At 38.2% G+C, this 18786-nt stretch overlaps 1 protein-coding gene across 1 annotated transcript in view; it reads left to right on the top strand.

Annotated features, from left to right (window-relative positions):
• Positions 1-18356, top strand: part of LOC133558342 (rho-related GTP-binding protein RhoN-like) — a 55915-nt gene extending 37559 nt beyond the window's left edge. The window contains exons 3-5 of the mRNA XM_061909644.1: positions 3477-3586; positions 13122-13256; positions 17464-18356. Of these exons, the coding sequence (XP_061765628.1) occupies positions 3477-3586; positions 13122-13256; positions 17464-17718 (500 nt within the window). The 3' untranslated portion in view covers positions 17719-18356. The remainder of the gene's footprint in view (positions 1-3476; positions 3587-13121; positions 13257-17463) is intronic.
• The last annotated feature ends 430 nt before the right edge of the window (positions 18357-18786 follow it).

Here is an 18786-nt window from a genome sequence, read left to right as displayed (position 1 = left end):
AGAAGCGCTCTGCTGTTTTTATGAATAGAATGTATTACAAAAAATACATGAGTCAAAGATCCTCTATTACAGGACACTGCGTTTTTTAAGAATATGCAGTACCTATAACAACCTGAGTCAAGGAGCATCTATGACAGTAGTGCTGTGCTGTTTTTAAGAGTATACTGTACTACCAAAAACACGACTCAAAAGGTCCTCCATGACAGGAGCGTTCTGCTGTTTTTAAGAATAGCCTGTACTACAAAAACACGAGTCAAAGATCCTCTGTGACAGAAGCCCTCTGCTGTTTTTATGAATAGACTGTATTACAAAAAAATACACGAGTCAAAGATGCTCTATGACAGGACACTGCTCTTTTTAAGAATGTACTGTACCTACAAAAACACGAATTAAAGATCCTCTGACAGTAGTGCTCTGCTGTTTTTAAGAATATACAGTACTACAAAAACATTAATCAAAGGTCCTCTATGACAGGACACTGCTCTTTTTAAGAATGTACTATACCTACAAAAACACGAATTAAAGATCATCTGACAGGAATGCTCTGCTGTTTTTAAGAATATACAGTACTACAAAAACATTAGTCAAAGATCCTCTGACAGGACACTGCTGTTTTTAAGAATATACAGTACCCACAAAAACACGAGTCAAAGAGCCTCTATGACAGGAGTGCTCTGCTGTTTTTAAGAATATACAGTACTACAAAAACATTAGTCAAAGATCCTCTGACAGGACACTGCTGTTTTTAAGAATATACAGTACCCACAAAAACACGAGTCAAAGAGCCTCTATGACAGGAGTGCTCTGCTGTTTTTAAGAATATACTGTACTACAAAAACAAGAGTCAAAGATCCTATATGACAGGGGGTCTCTGCTGTTTTTAAGAATATATACTACCTACAAAAACACGATACAGAGAGCCTCTATGACAGGAGTGCTCCTGTTCTTTTAAGCAATGACTCTACAAATTCTCTTCATAGACATGACAGCAGTGTTCAGCGTTCTCAAGCATCTACTACAAAAACAAAAGTCACAGATCCTCTACATCAGTGGTCCCCAACCTTTTTGTATCCGCGGACCGGTCAACGCTTAATAATTTGTCCCGCGGCCCGGGGGGCGGTGTCCTTTTTTTTTCTTCTTTGTCATGAAAAAGGGATGTTTTTTTCATGAAAAGGGGAGTTTTTTGTGGTTGGTGCACTATTTGTAAGTGTATATTGTGTTGTTTATGTTGATTTGATTAAAAAAAAAAAAGTTTATAAAAAATTATTCTGCGGCCCGGTGGTTGGGGACCACTGCTCTACATGACATTATTTCACTTAGTGACCGGCTTTTATTTGAGAAAGCATCTCTTTTTTTGACTCTGGTGTGACAAAAAAGTAACAAAGGATGCAATGATGCAAAGAAACTTGTAGTTTGATCACAGCTGCTCCCTGTCAAAAGTCGCTTCATCGCCGCCAGGGACTTTGTCAGACAAGCATCCATGTGTTTCTCGCTCCCTTAATGAGTGAATCATCATCAACCTCTGGGGGTGCGGATGCTAAGACATGATCCGCAACCCGCGAAATGCCCAAATACACAAAAGAAAGTGAGATAGCATGTGTGTACGTGTGAAATTCAGTGGCATTATTGAGTCAGAAGGCCAATAATCAAAGAAAAAAAAATGCATCGACATGCATGCATGAACATGTTTTGCTGAGGGGACACACTTTGAGCGCAACACAAATCTGGCTAAATGTGGAAGATACACAAACACATTGGGCATGGGCATTTCTGTTAAATAACTGGGGAGGTGGGTAATGGTACATGCATTCAGAAATGTTCGGTATGGTAAAAATGTCTAACGCAGGATGTCTAACGCAGGGATGTTCAACTAAATTGTCAAAAAAAGAGAGGACCTACAATGGAACACTCCTCGTTTAAAGAAGTTGAACAAATGATTACAGACTGCATCACCTTATCGTTACATCGAGTAAATTACATTACGGAAAAAAATGTGTAACAGGCAAAAAGGAGAAGACTTCAAGGGGAGCATTGAGGAATGCCTCAATTATGAAAATCAGTTTGGCCCCGCTGTTCTATGTTTGTGAGCAATGTTGAAATGTCAATGCAAGGAGCTTACAGGAGTTTACAGTGGTCCAAGTTCCTTTATACAATAGGAGCAAAAAAATGTTTGTCTCCCAAGTTTCACATTGAACTCGGGCGCCAGATTTGGTCCCCGAACATATTAATTGAAAGAGTGTAACTGCCTGGCGATATGGTTCTCAGAGAGCAACAAGCTTTGCAGTTTACATTTGTTTGTGATTTTTTGTTGTTTATAAATCAAATTGTGTTTTGCAAAACACAAATGTCCACTGCACAGGACGCGGTTTCTAAAAAGGATAGTCACGTGGCGGCATGTCATACACGTAAACAAATACAGTGTAGCCCCAGCCTTTAGTCATTGTTAGAAATAGTGCCAAGGAGAAGCTCGAGTTTGAAAATCCTCTACCATCTGTTTGGAAACATTTGGCCTTACTGTTGAAATACCAGTAAGGCCAAATGGATAAGATGAAAATATAGAAAATGGGGAACTATAAACCACAACTACATATGCTGTATACGTAAATTAATTAGGAACATTCAATCAATCAATCAATATTTATTTATATAGCCCTAAATCACAAGTGTCTCAAAGGGCTGCACAAACATTGATATCATACAATAAAATAATTTTACAATGTTTAACTTGTTCAACTTGTTTGCACTGTTGCATTTATTGGAGCGTTTTCCTGTTTAATTTTTAAAAGTCATTAAAGCGTGCAAAAAATGTATTTTCTAGATCCGAACAACCATGTTAGACTATAGCAGGGGTGTCCAAAGTGCGGCTCGGAGCTATTTTTTTAATGGCCCGCAAAAAAATATAACACTATTAAATATTTTCCCTTAAACATAAATGCCTTAAAAGAGCAAACAAGTGTAATATAACAAGAACAAATTCAAATGCTGATTCTAAAGCAGAGCCAAATTGTTCCTTAAAAAAACCATTGTGTTGTCCTCATCCTTTGATTTTTTTTTTAGTCTGTGGCCCTCAGTGGAAAACGTTTGGACACCCCTGGACTAGAGCGTCATATTTTGAAATGTCATTGGAATTCCCTGTCAAACTGCTGAAGCTCTGTGTTTGGCCACAAAAGTGTTGCCGACCATGCTGGAATTGAACCCTGACCCATTGTCAACTACCGGGTTGTGCGAGCCATTCATTAGACTCATCCCTCTGTGGGTTTATTAAAGGAATGGACGAGCGTCCATTGTTCATTTCTAAAGACTTTCACCCACTCATTTGCTGAGCGCTTCGTGGTGTATGATAATTACATGTAATCATAGTGATTTCCGCTAATGGTGCGTCATTTGACTATTGAAAAAAAGTCCTAAGTGACGCGAAGAAAAGTACATGACATTTTGTACTGTTTGTCAACCCTGTGTTTTTTTGTCACTTTCAGGTTCAGCTTACTATGACAATGTGCGACCGTTAGCGTATCCCGATGCGGACGCAGTCCTCCTTTGCTTTGACATAAGTCGCCCGGAGACGTTGGACAGCGTGGTGAAAAAGGTCAGTGCCTCATATGCCTAGTTTCTCTTGTTATATTCTTATTTTACTGTTATATTTTTTTTGTCATTGTTGCTTTTTATTCTTATTGTAATATTTTTTTTGTTTGTTTCCATTTATACCCCCATTATTTACTTATTAAATTCAATCTCAATTCTGTACACTGCTGCTGGAATTTTTATTTTCCTGAGGGAGCTCTACTGAAGGAATCAATAAAGTAAAATCTATCTATCTGTCTATTGGAAACATTTTTTTTTTTTGCAAAAAGAGTAGCAGCCCTAATAGAGCAGGTGTTTTTAAATGTAGGGGCAGAGCCTACATTGGGTCACAGGTCACATTTATTGAACACATACCGTGATTTGTTGTAATAAACTATGTCCCTGTTTACACTGCACACCAAATCAAATTTTTTTTGCCCTGAAGTGACACAGATCACATTTTTTTAGCCAGTCTAAACGCTCCAAAGTGCTTCAAATCTGATCGTATAACCTGAGATTCAGGGAACATCCGGAAGTAGTCCTGAATCCGATTGAAATCTGATCTTTTCAAATGTGACTTCAGTCTAAACGCAATGCGACCTGAATGCTACCCGTATGTGATTTGTCCGTCAGTTCTGGGTGTGCTACGTCACGCAATCACCAGCGAAAGTGCGTATTTCATTACAACATTTGGTTTTGGTTTCTATTTAAGACGGACAACCTAATTTCCGGTGCGTCACTAGTCAATAATGCGTAAATAATAGGCTATATGTAATTTATGAATATAGTCAAGGTTTCTGTGGTTTACCCGTTATCCATTGCTCAATTCCGTGGAGCGGAATATACGTTAGGTCAGGAAAAAACACAGACTATTTCATCCCTACAAGCCTGTTTTGCAGGTTTCCCTGCTCTTCAGGGAGAAAAACACTGGCTTGTGGGGATGAAATAGCCTCGGTGTTTTTTCCTGATCTAATGTATAAATTAAGAGAATATTTAAAAAATCTTTTTATTAATTAGTCCAACAAAACAATACCATAATAATGCAATTCCAATTCCAAAACCAAACCCGACCCAGCAAAATTCAGAATAGCAATAAACAGAGCAATTGAGGACACACAAAAATGATACAAAACAATCTAAAAGCAGTCAAACAAAAATTTGTTATCAAGAACAGTATCAATATTAGTAACATTTTCAACATAGCAGTGATTAAAAATCCCTCATTGACATTATCATTGCAGACATTTATAAAAAATAAAAACAAAAAAAACATACTGTATATACAAATAAGTAAATATTTTGATTCCAAAGAAATCAATCAATCAATCAATCAATCAATGTTTATTTAAATGGCCCTAAATCACAAGTGTCTTAAAGGGCTGCAAATAGCCGGAACTAACGCTGTGGCGCATTTGCTTACAAGTGAGTTGAAAAATAAAGCTCCCGTAGATCCACGCTGATGTCTGTGTCTCCTCTACTTTACAGCTATTAAAAGATTACAACCCTTCCAAATATCAATCCATCCATTTTCTACCGCTTGTCCCTTTTGGGGTCGCTGGAGCCTATCTCTGCTGCATTTGTGCGGTAGGCGGGGTACACCTTGGACAAGTCGCCACCTCATCACAGGGCCAACACAGACAGACAAACAACATTCACACACTAGGGCCAATTTAGTGTTGCCAATCAACCTATCCCCTGGTGCATGTCTTTGGAGGTGGGAGGAAGCCGGAGTACCCGGAGGTAATCCACACATTCACGTGGAGAACATGCAAACTCCACAGAGGAAGATCCCGAGCTTAGGATCGAACCCTAGACCTTCATATTGTGAGGCAGATGCATTAACCCCTCTTCCCAAATGTTACAGTATATACATCCATTCATACACTATATTACTTTCACTTAAAAAAATATATTTTAAAGGTGTGACTTTTATTTTGTTTTGTAGCAGTAGCGACTTTCTCTCGGTCAACTTCCTTTGTTTTCACTTTATCAAAGTTTGCATGCAAGCGACATTGGGTCTTGTGCGCGTTGAGACTGAAGTCTGATAAAATCACATTTTACTTGCAGTGTCACAGCCAACTGGAAAAAAATCAGATCTAAATAAAATCAGATTTAGGCCACTTTGGTCTGCAGTGTAAATGTAGTCTGTCTTCTTTAGCATGAGTTTATGTTCTGTGTATATTGACATTTTGTATTGCATATTGTTACAATATCCCCACTAAAGCCTTATAAACATTTCCATTTTAGAGCTATGAAAAACAATATTATCCATTAGATTTTAATTTTTTCATGCACATTTTGTGTTGTAGATTCACTTATATACATCAATACACACAATTATAATCATTAGCCAAATGATCAAGGATTTATAGATAATTAGCTGCTAAGTTCTAGATGTGTTTTTGCTTGATGTCGACCATGTTTTTTTACCAATCTTGCAGAAGTTTTTCAATCTCCTTGAGGCAGAGTTGAGCAAATATTTTGACTCGGGGGCCACATTGAGAGAAAAAATGTGTTTGGGGGAAGGGGGCAACGTGTATGAGTGTATAAATTATACGTACACATTTAGCGATAAAAATCTGCAGTACAGTATGTGTGTTTGAGTCCCTTTCAGGAACACTAACACCAAAAGTCACAATGTCTGATAAAGTTTTAAAAAAGTTATGACAGACCACCGCAAAAATACAGAATGGAATTTTACAGTTTTCTACTGAATGGGACACCCAAATTGTACATGAAAATAAAGAAAGTGTGATTTACCATATTTACTATGACCAATAAAACACTGAATATTAACAACACATGAATGTTGTTCCTCTTTTACTTCTCAAACCAGCTCCTCGATAGACATCTTTTACAATCAAGCAAAACACAACAAAAATTCAACAAACAAACAAGTGTAATAAACACCTACAATATGATATATTATCACTTTTATGCAGAAATTTGTTGTAAAAATGTGCTTCTGCATCTGTTCCTGACACATGCATTTCGGGCTGGCTGCTCTGAAAACAAACCCCGCCCACTCTGGTTTGTTCCTGTCTGAGCTGCTGTGACGTAGATTACCATAATAACTCGTAAAACACCCAAAAGCACAGATTTCAAACATTGAAATACTTACTATAGTTCAAGTCTTACTTTAAAAACAGCACTGCACACCATAATGGCGGCGACAGTTCTGATGTTAAAGGTCTAAAAAAACTTATGTAGAACGTCCGGCGGCCCGGATTGAAAATCTTAATGGGCCGCATGTGGCCCCCGGGCCATATTTTTCCCAGGTCTGCCTTAAGGTGTGAGAAATTTCAGCTCAATCCGACTTTGGGGGTTTTGATAATAGCATCGCCGATTGGTGTAATCGGGTTCATATTCTGGTAAATAGTCAGTAGTTCAGGAGTTGAAGAGCTAGCTTAGACAAAGGCATGGTCTACATTTTTTCCGATGACTCTATTCACTATTCATATTTATATCAGAAGCGTTGGTTTTGATTAAGTCAGCAAATTGATTTGTTTACCACAGAGTTAGGATTGTGAATCATGGAAAAATGACTGCCGGCAATATTTCAACATTTTAAATGCAATTCGGTTTTAAAATAATTTTAACCAGTAATTTTTGTGTTTCTGAATTAATATTTACATTTCCTTGCCTCGCCATAATGTAAAATGATTATGGTGCATTGAAAAATAATAATACTAATGGAATCCAAACAGCAAATGTATTTTCTTAAAAATACAAAAATAGACTTTCAAGTAAACGTATAACTTTTTTTAAAATTGATTTTTGTTTAATTTCAATTGCTGTGTGGGAATGTTTTGCATAGCCCAGCTGTTGACTTGGTGGGCATCCCTCATCATTCAGCAGTGACATCGTCAGCCCAACACAAAACACGTAACTTGTAGGGTGGACAAATTCTCCGATCCATCAACTTGAACTTTGACCCCGGGAGCTGACCCCATTGGCAGTGGTGAATTCACACAGTTCACAATGCATGCTCGGGATACCAGAGTGACACGTCGACCAGTTCTCGATTCTAACGCAAACAAAAGCACGTCGATCTGGTGGAGTAATCCTTTCAATGTGTCATTTTTTTCCGCGGCGTTTTAAACAACCCTTGTTGACAAAGAAAGCGATTATTGTGCTCTTCGATTTGTCTTCAAAGTGAGGCTGTTCTCTCAGCATTACTAAGCTTGACAAATAGCTCTTGACTCCTAATCGCTTTCCTCTCCTTCAATGTTGTATCCTTTGCCTCCCTCATCTAATCTCTGCACAAACACACGGAATGAAATCTTGTATGTATGACTTTATATCCACTGTCAAAATCTACCTTAACAGGCTCCGGCCTTGGTCTATTTCGGACTTTAAACTTACAACTGTTCAATTAAAAAATAACCAATCTTCCCCTATTTTATTATTTCAACCAATTTACGCAAGCGTCATAGGGCCTACAATAGTGTTTTAAAAAGATTGTGTTCAAAATATAGCTTGGATGGAGAAATGTACAGTTTAAACGTGCTTTTAATAAGCCCTTCTGGCAACACGCCATTTGGTCTGTAGCTTTAATGCTAATGAGCGGTGAACAGTGGCTTCATCAAGTGCTATTATCACTTTTTACATGTACACAGTAACTGTGCACTTGCCAAACATAATAGATGCTTTAAATATATATATACATATATACACACAGTATATATATATATATACATATATACACACAGTATATATATATATATATATATATATATATATATATTACATACATACATACATACAGATATATATATATATATATATATACATACATACATACATACATATATATATATATACTAGGGCTGGGCAACGATTAAAAATTTTAATCGAAGTTAATCGCACTATTTCTCAGATTAATCGCGATAACTGCATTGTATATGCAAAGTCCAATAATGAATTCAAAAGTAGTGTGTAGTGCACCTTTATTGGAATATTCTCCCACACGAACAAAAGCGCCAAAACATTTGTTGTGCAAACACAATGTAAATCAGTCCTTGTTAAACAGTAGCAGTTAAATAGCATGTTTTATGAAAATCAACTCAAAAAATGTAAATACAAACATTTAAGCTTATTGCCACTGCCAGGGTATTTAAGTTATCCTGTTTGTTATGGAAAATAAATATAATCTACATACAAATCTCTGAGCCACAATCATAACATCTGAACAGGCAATTTCTGAGGTAACAGCAGAAACATTTTTTTTTATCAGGGATCTTATGTTTTAAAAAACCTATGTGATAGGTAGTGGGCTGTTTTAGGGAATTTTTGATAAAATTATCCTTACTAGCAATATTAATAATGTTGTGTTTATTCTGCGTAGTGCACTTAAAATAATTATGACCATATCTAGGAATTGATTTGATGGGAATTTTCCGATTGTTTGCTTGGTGCTTTGATAAACTGAACGCATCATATACATGGTACTATATTGTGATGTTATGAGCCAGGGAAAAAAAGAACTACCCTACCCAGCATGCAACAGGAGTGACGAGCATGCGCGGTAGCCCGGTAAAGGCTGTGTGTCGCCATGACGGCATCTTGTATGTTGTGATATTCAACACTCCTCGTCTGCATTATTCATAAATAGACGGACAACACATATACTCCGCTGCTTCACAGGCCGCTGGATGTAGCCGGCAAAGTATTCCCATACTAGCTAGCCGGTCTAGCAAGCACGCGTCATTCAGTCCAAAACGGCCCGATCTATCCACATCCAGAATAGTCTGGCGGTCGTAAGTGATCCCGGAGTGACCACGCTGTAAGCCAGCCATGAAATTTGCAGAATTGTCCAGTATTTTTGCCAAATGTTCCATCTTTACCAAGAGCCCCTCGACGCCGAAGCCAATCCGGGCGACGCCGTCTTGTTAAGAAAAGGCGTTAACAAAATAAAAGCATGTAAACAACATACGCAAATGTGCGATAAAATAATTGTCGGCGTTAATAGATTGATGAGTTACCTCGCAATTAACGCATTAATTTACCCACCCCTAATATGTACATACATATATATACATTATATATATATATATATATATATATATATATATATATATATATATATATATATGTAATCGAATCGTGACCCCAAGTATCGATATTGAATCGAATCGTGGGACACCCAAAGATTCGCAGCCTTATTAGCTATAATTCTAACATAGCTATGATGCGGCTTCGCTCTACCGCTACAATGCGTTCATAACTAACTTATTTGCGAAAGAAAAACCAAATGATCAAATTTACAGCACCCACGTTTGTAGCTGACTGACATATTTGGCAGAGCTTTATTCTAAGATGTGTAGCGAAGCCCCTTTTTTTCTAGCTAGGGGTGACTCCGAGGCTGTTTCATGTTGGCTCAAGGGATGCATAATACCACGAGAACTGTGGCTCTCTCAAACTTTTTTCACTGGAGAAACACTTGGCTCTATAATGATGAACATTAAAATAGAATATCATTGTAGACCCAAATATTCATTAAAACAACGCAGAGGTTTAGTAATATTAACTATATATACTATCCGTAATATTTTACACGGTAATTAGGATTTGTTATATATTGTATATAGGGCTGGGCGATATATCGATATACTCGATGTATCGCGGGTTTGTCTCTGTGCGATATAGAAAATTACTATTACGTGATATTCAAGTATACGCTCTCACGCAGTTACTTTTAGCTGCAGGCATTACACTACAGGCTCTTATCACTCTTTCCTGTCTTTCCTTCTCACAGACAAGCGCACCTTCTTATATACGTCACATACTGTCACGTCATACACCCTCGCATGAGAGGTAGGAGCATGCGTAACATTAGCTGTGATGCTACCGGAGTGGTGCAAGTGGTAATACGAGAGAAAAACGGTGCCAATCTGGTAACAAATGAAGGAAGAATTCCCAAGAAAAATAGCAGGGGGTCATCGTCAGGCGGTGGTTTGGCTTCAAGCGGTAATATGTCGAACAAGTGTGCGGAAAAAGCGTTAAAGTAGCACCTACTGCTAATGTGTAGCATCATTTGAAAAGTCCCCCGCTCGAGAATGAAGAGTGCTTGAAACTGCATATCCACATCTCCGTTCGGTGCCATACCCACACAATGCCCAAGCAACCATTTCCAGATCCTATGAAAAAAATAGTCAACAGAATTTAATAACGTCCGTAGTAACCTACCATATAGCAAACAAAGGACATACACTATTTGATTTCCTGTTACGCAGCTCATTTTTATTTGACAGTTATTGAACTATTTTGTGTGACATCATGCACAAAAGTGCACTCTATTTGTTTTAAACTATTGTAGTTGTGTTCTGTACAAAAAGGGCACTTTGAGTGTTGTTTTGATATCATCTTAGTGACATCATGCATAAAAGTGCACTAATAGCTTGTCTTAAAAGCAATGTTGCCCTTTCTGTTTTGAAATCACTGCTTAATAATAACTGTTTAATAAATACAGTTTTGATAAATTGACTTAATTGTGGTTTCCCGCTGCATGAAAGTTTAAATGAGCATATATTAATGCAGTATAAACAAAAATGATTTAATGTAGACACATAGAATCATCATACTGCTGTGATTATATGTATCATGTGTTCATTCAAGACTAAGGCAAAAACAATGAGATATATATCGTGTATCGGGATATGGCTTAAAAAGAGAGATATTAATAAAAGGCCATATCGCCCAGCCCTAATTGTATATATTATATAAAATACCATATAATTTAATAATATATCAGTATATATTATCTACTGTATATTTAATAAGTAAATACCGGTATTACATATGTTATATTGTTACATTTCTAGTCTACTTTATACCTGCATTATCCTTTCCATCCTTTGTAACTGAGCTACTGTGTGGAACAATTTCCCTCGTGGATCAATAAAGTTTGTCAAAGTTTTATCTGACAAATGCATTCAATATTTTGGCTACTGCAATATAACGCACAGTTTGAACGGTAACACTGTGTTTGAATATTAAAAAAATGAAACACTGTACTTTAATCAAGTGTTTCTTTAGCGTACCACTAGATGTAGCCCACATCACGGCACATGTACTACCGTTTGAGAATCACTGTGTGAGAACACTGGACAACATAGAAAACATAAAAGTGGACATTAAGCCATTAGGCGGTTTAGTACAGTAATTCTGGCAAAGGAGAACCACTCACAGTACGTCACTATCAAAAACTATAAAAAGGCAAATTTTGACACCTCAATAAAAGTCTTGCTCTAAGAATGAGCGAATAAAGATTATGGTGTGAACTGAGAGCTTTTGGTTCATGTCTTTAAGAGATGTTCCATTGTATGTGTTGAGACAGAAGGAGACAATACCTTAGAAAATGTCACTACATTAAGGGAAAGTCTTATCTATAGTACAGGCCAAAAGTTTGGACACACCTTCTCCTCATTCAATGCGTTTTCTTTATTTTCATGACTATTTACATTGTAAATTGTCACTGAAGGCATCACAACTATGAATGAACACATGTGGAGTTATGTACTTAAAAAAAAAAAAAAAGGTGAAATAACCGAAAAAATATTTTATATTGTAGTTTCTTCAAAATAGCCAACCTTTCCGCTGATTACTTTTTCGCACACTCTTGACATTCTCTTGATGAGATCAAGAGGTAGTCACCTGAAATGGTTTTCACTTCACAGGTGTGCTTGAAGCTCATCGAGAGAATGCCCAGAGTGTGCAAAGCAGTAATCAGAGCAAAGGGTGGCTATTTTGAAGAAACTACAATATAAAACATGTTTTCAGTTATTTCACCTTTTTTGTTGAGTACATAACTCCACATGTGTTCATTCATAGTGTTGATGCCTTCAATGGCAAATCTACAATGTAAATAGTCATGAAAATAAAGAAAACACATTGAATGAGAAAATGTGTCCAAACTTTTGGCCTGTACTGTACATGCCAATAGGGCTACTAACAGCCAACACAATGCTCTTACTTTAGTGTCCTAATGTTATTGCAAGCTGCTAGCAATGCTAGAAATAGCACATGTGTCACATATCATGAATTCATTAAATATTGCCAGAAGCAAAGGCTAAAGAACTGCGACTCAGTGGCTTTCTAATGTGCCTTAGGGGTCTTTGTATGTGTTTACATTAGTTGTTGGGTAGTCACACCCCCACCCCCAACAATGAACTGAACGAAGAATCCAGCATTTTTGTCCGTCCTTTCATCGCACACACACTCACAGCTCAGAGAGCAGGCGTTCTGCATTTTACCTCGCACAAACCGCTGGCTGATTCGTATTATTAACGCAAACAATACACCGCTTTATTCACACGGGTCCTTTGTGACTCATCTAAATTGCTGCCATTCACCAGTTGCTCTGTTTGGGAAAAGATCTCCTTATAAAAGCGAGAAGAAATGGTGCTAGCATAGTGTCGGCCTGTGCCAGGATGGGCGAAAACAATGAGACGGACCGCAGACAAAGACGAAGAGCAAATTTAACAGCTGAAGTCTGTAGCCGGTGATGAGTTACTTTTGTGTGCGAGGATAAGGAAATTGTGCATTGATGTTAATTACAGTGGCAAGGAGAGACGCAGGAATTCTGTCCCAATGCCAAGGTGGTACTGGTGGGCTGCAAGTTGGACATGAGGACAGACGTCAACGTCATGAGGGAGCTGTCCAAACACAGACTCCTCCCAGTCACCCACGAACAGGTAGGAAATGGGTTCATACTAGACTGAAAAAGTAACTTGACCTGAAAGTGTATATATATATAGTACATGCATTCTTAATCAGACTTTTCCGTGCAGTGTACAGGCGTACCGTAAGCAGTGGCGGGCTGTGTGTTTCCCACCTAGGCCTTCAGTGATGTCCGACTTCAATAATTACCTCTCAAAATACCATAATTTATGTCACCACATGACCATTGCTGGAGAAATACTATACATTAACACATTTTCGCCCTACTGGCCATTGAATCACCTCAACAGTGTACAAAACAGGTTATTTTCTGGCGCATTTAAAAATCAATTAAAACGCATCAGCAATTAACACCTATCTTAAGTACTACTGTCAAAATTGCAAAAACATTAAATATTTCAAATCACTATTTGTAAGCCAGTGGTGCCCCTCGTCGTCAGCTTATTTGAGTGGATGTGGTGGGTGTTTCCCCATTTCATCACCAGAACAGCTGAGCTAGCTTCCAGGGTTGGCCGACACCGTCTCACAAGATGTAGTTTCTCTTTAAATATCCTTCTTGAAAAAGGATTTGCAAATACAGTATATCTGCCAGCTAATCAACGTTTTGGTCTCCTTCTCTGCTATCCCGGTATGGCCACGGCGCAACATTTCCTGCTTCCCGCTAAATTGAAACTTGTGTGAGGATACTCACTTTGGAATGGCAAATGAGTATCCAATCACAGTCTTGTTAACATCAGGCTATTGTCAACAACTGGTTATTGCAACTGTTTCTCAACTGTATGTGTTCTCATATTCATCCGCTAACGGTCCCGGTGAGTATCCAATCAGAAGACGTGTAAATGTCACGTTCAACGTGAGGCCATCTAGAAGCCCTTACTGACAAAAAACGTGTGATCCGATTGGCTATTGCAACTGTTTATCAACTGTATGTCCCTGTTCACTTAAGAGTGCACGGATGCCCGCATTGTTGATTCTGAAAGCCTTGGGCAGATTTGGAACAGCATGGCAACATAAGCTAGCTGAATTCTGATCGGATACAAACTAAATCTAAAAAAAAAACAGCACTGAAACGAGCATAATATGACATGAAGAGAATATGAATACTTTTAGATATTTAGAGAAAGTAAATAAAAAATTAATTGTATGTTCAATTATGATCACGATTTCTGGTTATGTTATGCCAGCGGAGAAGGCCTTGCTGGCCCTGACTGCCCGCCATTATACGGGCAGTCAAGAGAAACCGCCTTGTCAGGTGTATACCGTGTAAAGAGTGCAGGGCAGCAAATGGCAGTATTGCCAAAGAGAAGTCTTGAAAACCCTTTTTTGTCGTTAAAGTATCCTGTTTGGAAACACTTGGCCTTTCTGATAACATTTGTCCAGGAACAAATGTACAAGACAAAAAAATTGTGCCACCATTGTTAAGTAGTGATGGGAAACAGAGCCACCTGATAGAATTAATCCATCCATCCATCCATTTTCTACCGCTTATTCCCTTTCGGGGTCGCGGGGGGCGCTGGCGCCTATCTCAGCTACAATCGGGCGGAAGGCGGGGTACACCCTGGACAAGTCGCCACCTCATCGCAGGGCCAACACAGATAGACAGACAACATTCACACTCACATTCACACACTAGGGCCAATTTAGTGTTGCCAATCAACCTATCCCCAGGTGCATGTCTTTGGAAGTGGGAGGAAGCCGGAGTACCCGGAGGGAACCCACGCATTCACGGGGAGAACATGCAAAAATTAATTACGATGCATAATAGGCAATATGTTCCATTTTTAAATCATTAAAGCCGTTTACATAAAAATTAAAGTTTTCTGTTATACATTTTGTTTCCTCACTGTATCGGAAATGAACTAAGCCGTAACCCTAACACAGACCGAACGGTGATTGTCAGACTGTTAGACCGCCAGTTAAAAGTAATCCACCAATCAGGTACGCCGCTATAAACATTTACTTTGTGTCCCCAAACACAAACAAACCTTACAAAAAAGTACCCGTAGTTTGTGCGTTGAAAAACTCGCGACTGCAATTACAAAGTTGCACAAAACAGGAAAAATAACAGCAAGAAGCGCATCATTTAAATTGTTTTGTTTGTGTCTTGGAGGTACCAAACATGAATTTTAATAGCCTATTTTTATGCAAATGTGAATTACCTATTCTGGGAAGCTACACTATTTTCTCATTTCTCCATCAATACAAAAAGGTAACCCTGATTGTCCTGACAGTAATTGCATCACAATTGCTTTTCCATTGTACATCAGTTTACTTTAATTCCAGTTTTCAGGCATTTTAATTTTAACTTGCCTAAAACCAACAAATAAGTTCCCAATCCCCCTTTTAAAAAACAGCCTGTTTTCACATAATCGGTCTGGGCAAAAAAGGTTGAAAAAATTACGTCCCTTGACATCACAAACTTGTACAATCTCAGCACTGACCAATAGAAAACATCATCAAATTAAATTGTTCTTAATAGTGGTTGTTGTGGATCGAACTATGATAACATCAAAAACAATTATAGATTTTACGAAATATTGGTATATATATTTCACAAAGATTTATTTTGAGATGTGTAGTGAAGCCTGATTGTCAATAATGTCAAACTAAACGTTCGCTGGTCTTGATTTAAGACAGGGTTTCCCCAAACGCAAGTCTTTTTTTTTTGGCCTGTGTTCATAGCAATACATTTTTTATGCCCTTAACCACTAGTTTTATGCACAGAACACGGCAATACATAATCCATAGTTGCGTCAAGGAAGGACACACTTATAATTGAGCTCTTATTGTAGAGTTTGTCAAGCCCTGATTAAACATACCCTAGTCCACATGTGCCTATCTCAGCTACAATCAGTGCATGTTAAAATATATATTCAATAATAGATAATTGTGTAATAATATTATCAGGTCATTTATATCTACATATCATTCATTGTCACAAAGGGCCTTCTGAAAACTGCGATGCGGCCCTCAATGAAAACAGGTTTGACACTCCTGCCACAAAAGGGTCAATTACAATGAACTTATATCTCCATAAAAGGTTGCTTCTGACAAAAAACAAGTTTATCTAGATTTCAGGTTAGACTTTATGTATGAAATTGATGTCCTAGACTCCACACACCAACTTGGGTTGACTGAAACTCACCCCGATTGCAAACTTTATCAAAGGACTCTCGTATAAAGAAAATTGGTTAATTTGGCTTTGACTGCACTTGAAGGTCTTTACTCATAAATGTGCTCAAATTGTCGACTCGAGACTGCAAATGATTACGTTGACTGGTAACATCATGAATTTCTCACTCTAGTAGTTTGCTACATGTAAATCCCACCCTGGAGGGTAAAGCTACATATAGCTAATGCAAGTACCTTAACATAAATGGCCGAGTTGCATTGTTGTTAGCCACCTGTTCTGTTTGTGTACATACAAGTCTTTGTCACTTTGTGCTTTTGGAATGATTGACCATGATCTAGTTAAGTTATCTGGGATAGTTTCAAAATATTGTAGTCTGTCCACCCATTGCGTCCTGTATTCATATTGCCATACTTGATAAGACTTGACTGAAAACGAATAGCTTTTGAATACTTAAAGAGTACTTTCACAAAAATTACCTTGACTCTACGCTATTATAAAAGTAGTTTTTTTACCACAGGACTTTGGACGCCAATGGATTATGGATTTACTGACTTGGAATTACACTCAAAGACCGTTAACTCAATATTGCATTAATTGTTTTCGGGCTTAAACGTAAAAATATTGGGGCTTTACGAAGACCACCTATTAGTCTGGAGACTGGGCAGTCTTGACTTCGGCATTGTTGGTCTTGACAAGAAACTGCACTCGGTGTAAGACTTCTCTTTGACCTCCCCAAAACTGAACAGAAGAAATAGCTGAGTAGAGAATCCGAAAGTCCTAAGAGGTCTGTAGCTAGAGACTAAAAAGGCAAGCAGAGACTGTGGTTGATTCACGACAAAAAAGACACAGAAAGAGGGCTACAGTGGGAGAATTCAACTAGAGCAAAAACAGTGAGTCACAGCTGCGAAAAAAGAAAGCTGCGAGAGCATCGTTCAAAGTGAAAAGAGCAGCTGGAAGTGAAGAATTATCACCCGTCCTTTGCCTCTTTGTTTGGTTGTTTTAGTCCACTGCTCCCTAAGAGACATTTATTAACCAAAGTGATCAAAAACAAGACCACTTTCGTGACTCCTTTCTATTTTCCCTTTTAGGGTACTCATCTGGCGAGACAGATCGGCGCCGTGGCCTACGCAGAGTGCACCTCCAAGTACTCTGAGAACAGCGTCCGCGACGTGTTCCACGTTACCACTCTGGCTTCGGTGACCCGTGTCAACCGGCCGGCGCTCAAGCGTGCTGGCTCGCGACGGGGGCTCAAGCGGGTCTCCCAGCAGCCGCCTCGGACTGAGATTCACGAGCACCCGCCCGCCATGAGGAAGGAGCGCGCCAAGAGCTGCGTGCTCATGTAGAGCTGTGGGCGAACTTTATTTATTGTCTCCAAGTCTTTGCGCTGCTTTAAAAGGGACAGTGTGAGGTAAACAATATGGGATGGATGCCTACTCCAGTATGTCTGCTTTATTTAGGTGCTAAACAAAGTACAACAAGCACAAACGTTCACCATAACTGACAGTCAGCAAACTAGGCTGTAACTCCTAAAGTGAAAAAATCTGGCCACACATAAATAAAACAGGCTGGCCAAAATTTACTAAAACCACAAGTGCTTTTAACAAAAATAACTAAACAATGACTCATATAAAACTATTTTAATCAATAAAAATAACACTCTTATGCTGCCCATTTGAAAGCAAACTGACTGGTAGGGCTGGAAAAGGTATGTTTATGTGATCATGAAATAAATCCTTTACAATAAGTCACTGGATATACAGTATGGAATTTATGTGTTGTATAATATATTTGTCATTTGGGCCCATTTTGTGTAATGTGTAAATGGGTATTTACACATTTGGCTTTTTTTTTTTTAAACTGATGTGTTCTTTAATAATAACAAGCAAGTATGGGACGGGTATCATTTCAGTTTACATAAACTCATTCCAGGATGAAAATGGCATTACATTAAAATGTCCTGGCCTTTTTGTTTACATGTAAACTGTGTTTTGTGGTTTCTGTTATTTTGAAAACTGGTTCTCTAAAACCAAAAATGATTACTAGAATGTGGGTCATATCAGTTTTTATAAAGTCCTTCAAGACTAAAATGACCTAAAATGTCTGCCTAAAGTGTAATGGAAGTAATACAAATGCCTTATTTTAAAGGGGACCGATTATGCAAAACCAACTTTTCTTACCTGATGGTACCTGATTTGTTCATTTAGGATCTGCATAAGTCCTGAAAATTTGAAATCAAACCATGAAGGCATTGGGGCAATATTAACACAATCTTGCCTTCTTTCATATTTCCTCCAAACGAGACGTTTGGAGGAAATGTGATGTTTTTAGTTAATGATGTTTTTCCCCATTTGTGACGTCAGCCGATATCTCCATACATGGTAAAGTTTTACTCGAGGAGCTTTGATGCGAGT

The sequence above is a fragment of the Nerophis ophidion genome, linkage group LG08 (genome assembly GCF_033978795.1).
Source record: "Nerophis ophidion isolate RoL-2023_Sa linkage group LG08, RoL_Noph_v1.0, whole genome shotgun sequence".
NCBI lineage: Eukaryota > Metazoa > Chordata > Actinopteri > Syngnathiformes > Syngnathidae > Nerophis > Nerophis ophidion.
This window is presented reverse-complemented; position numbering and strand designations above follow the sequence as displayed.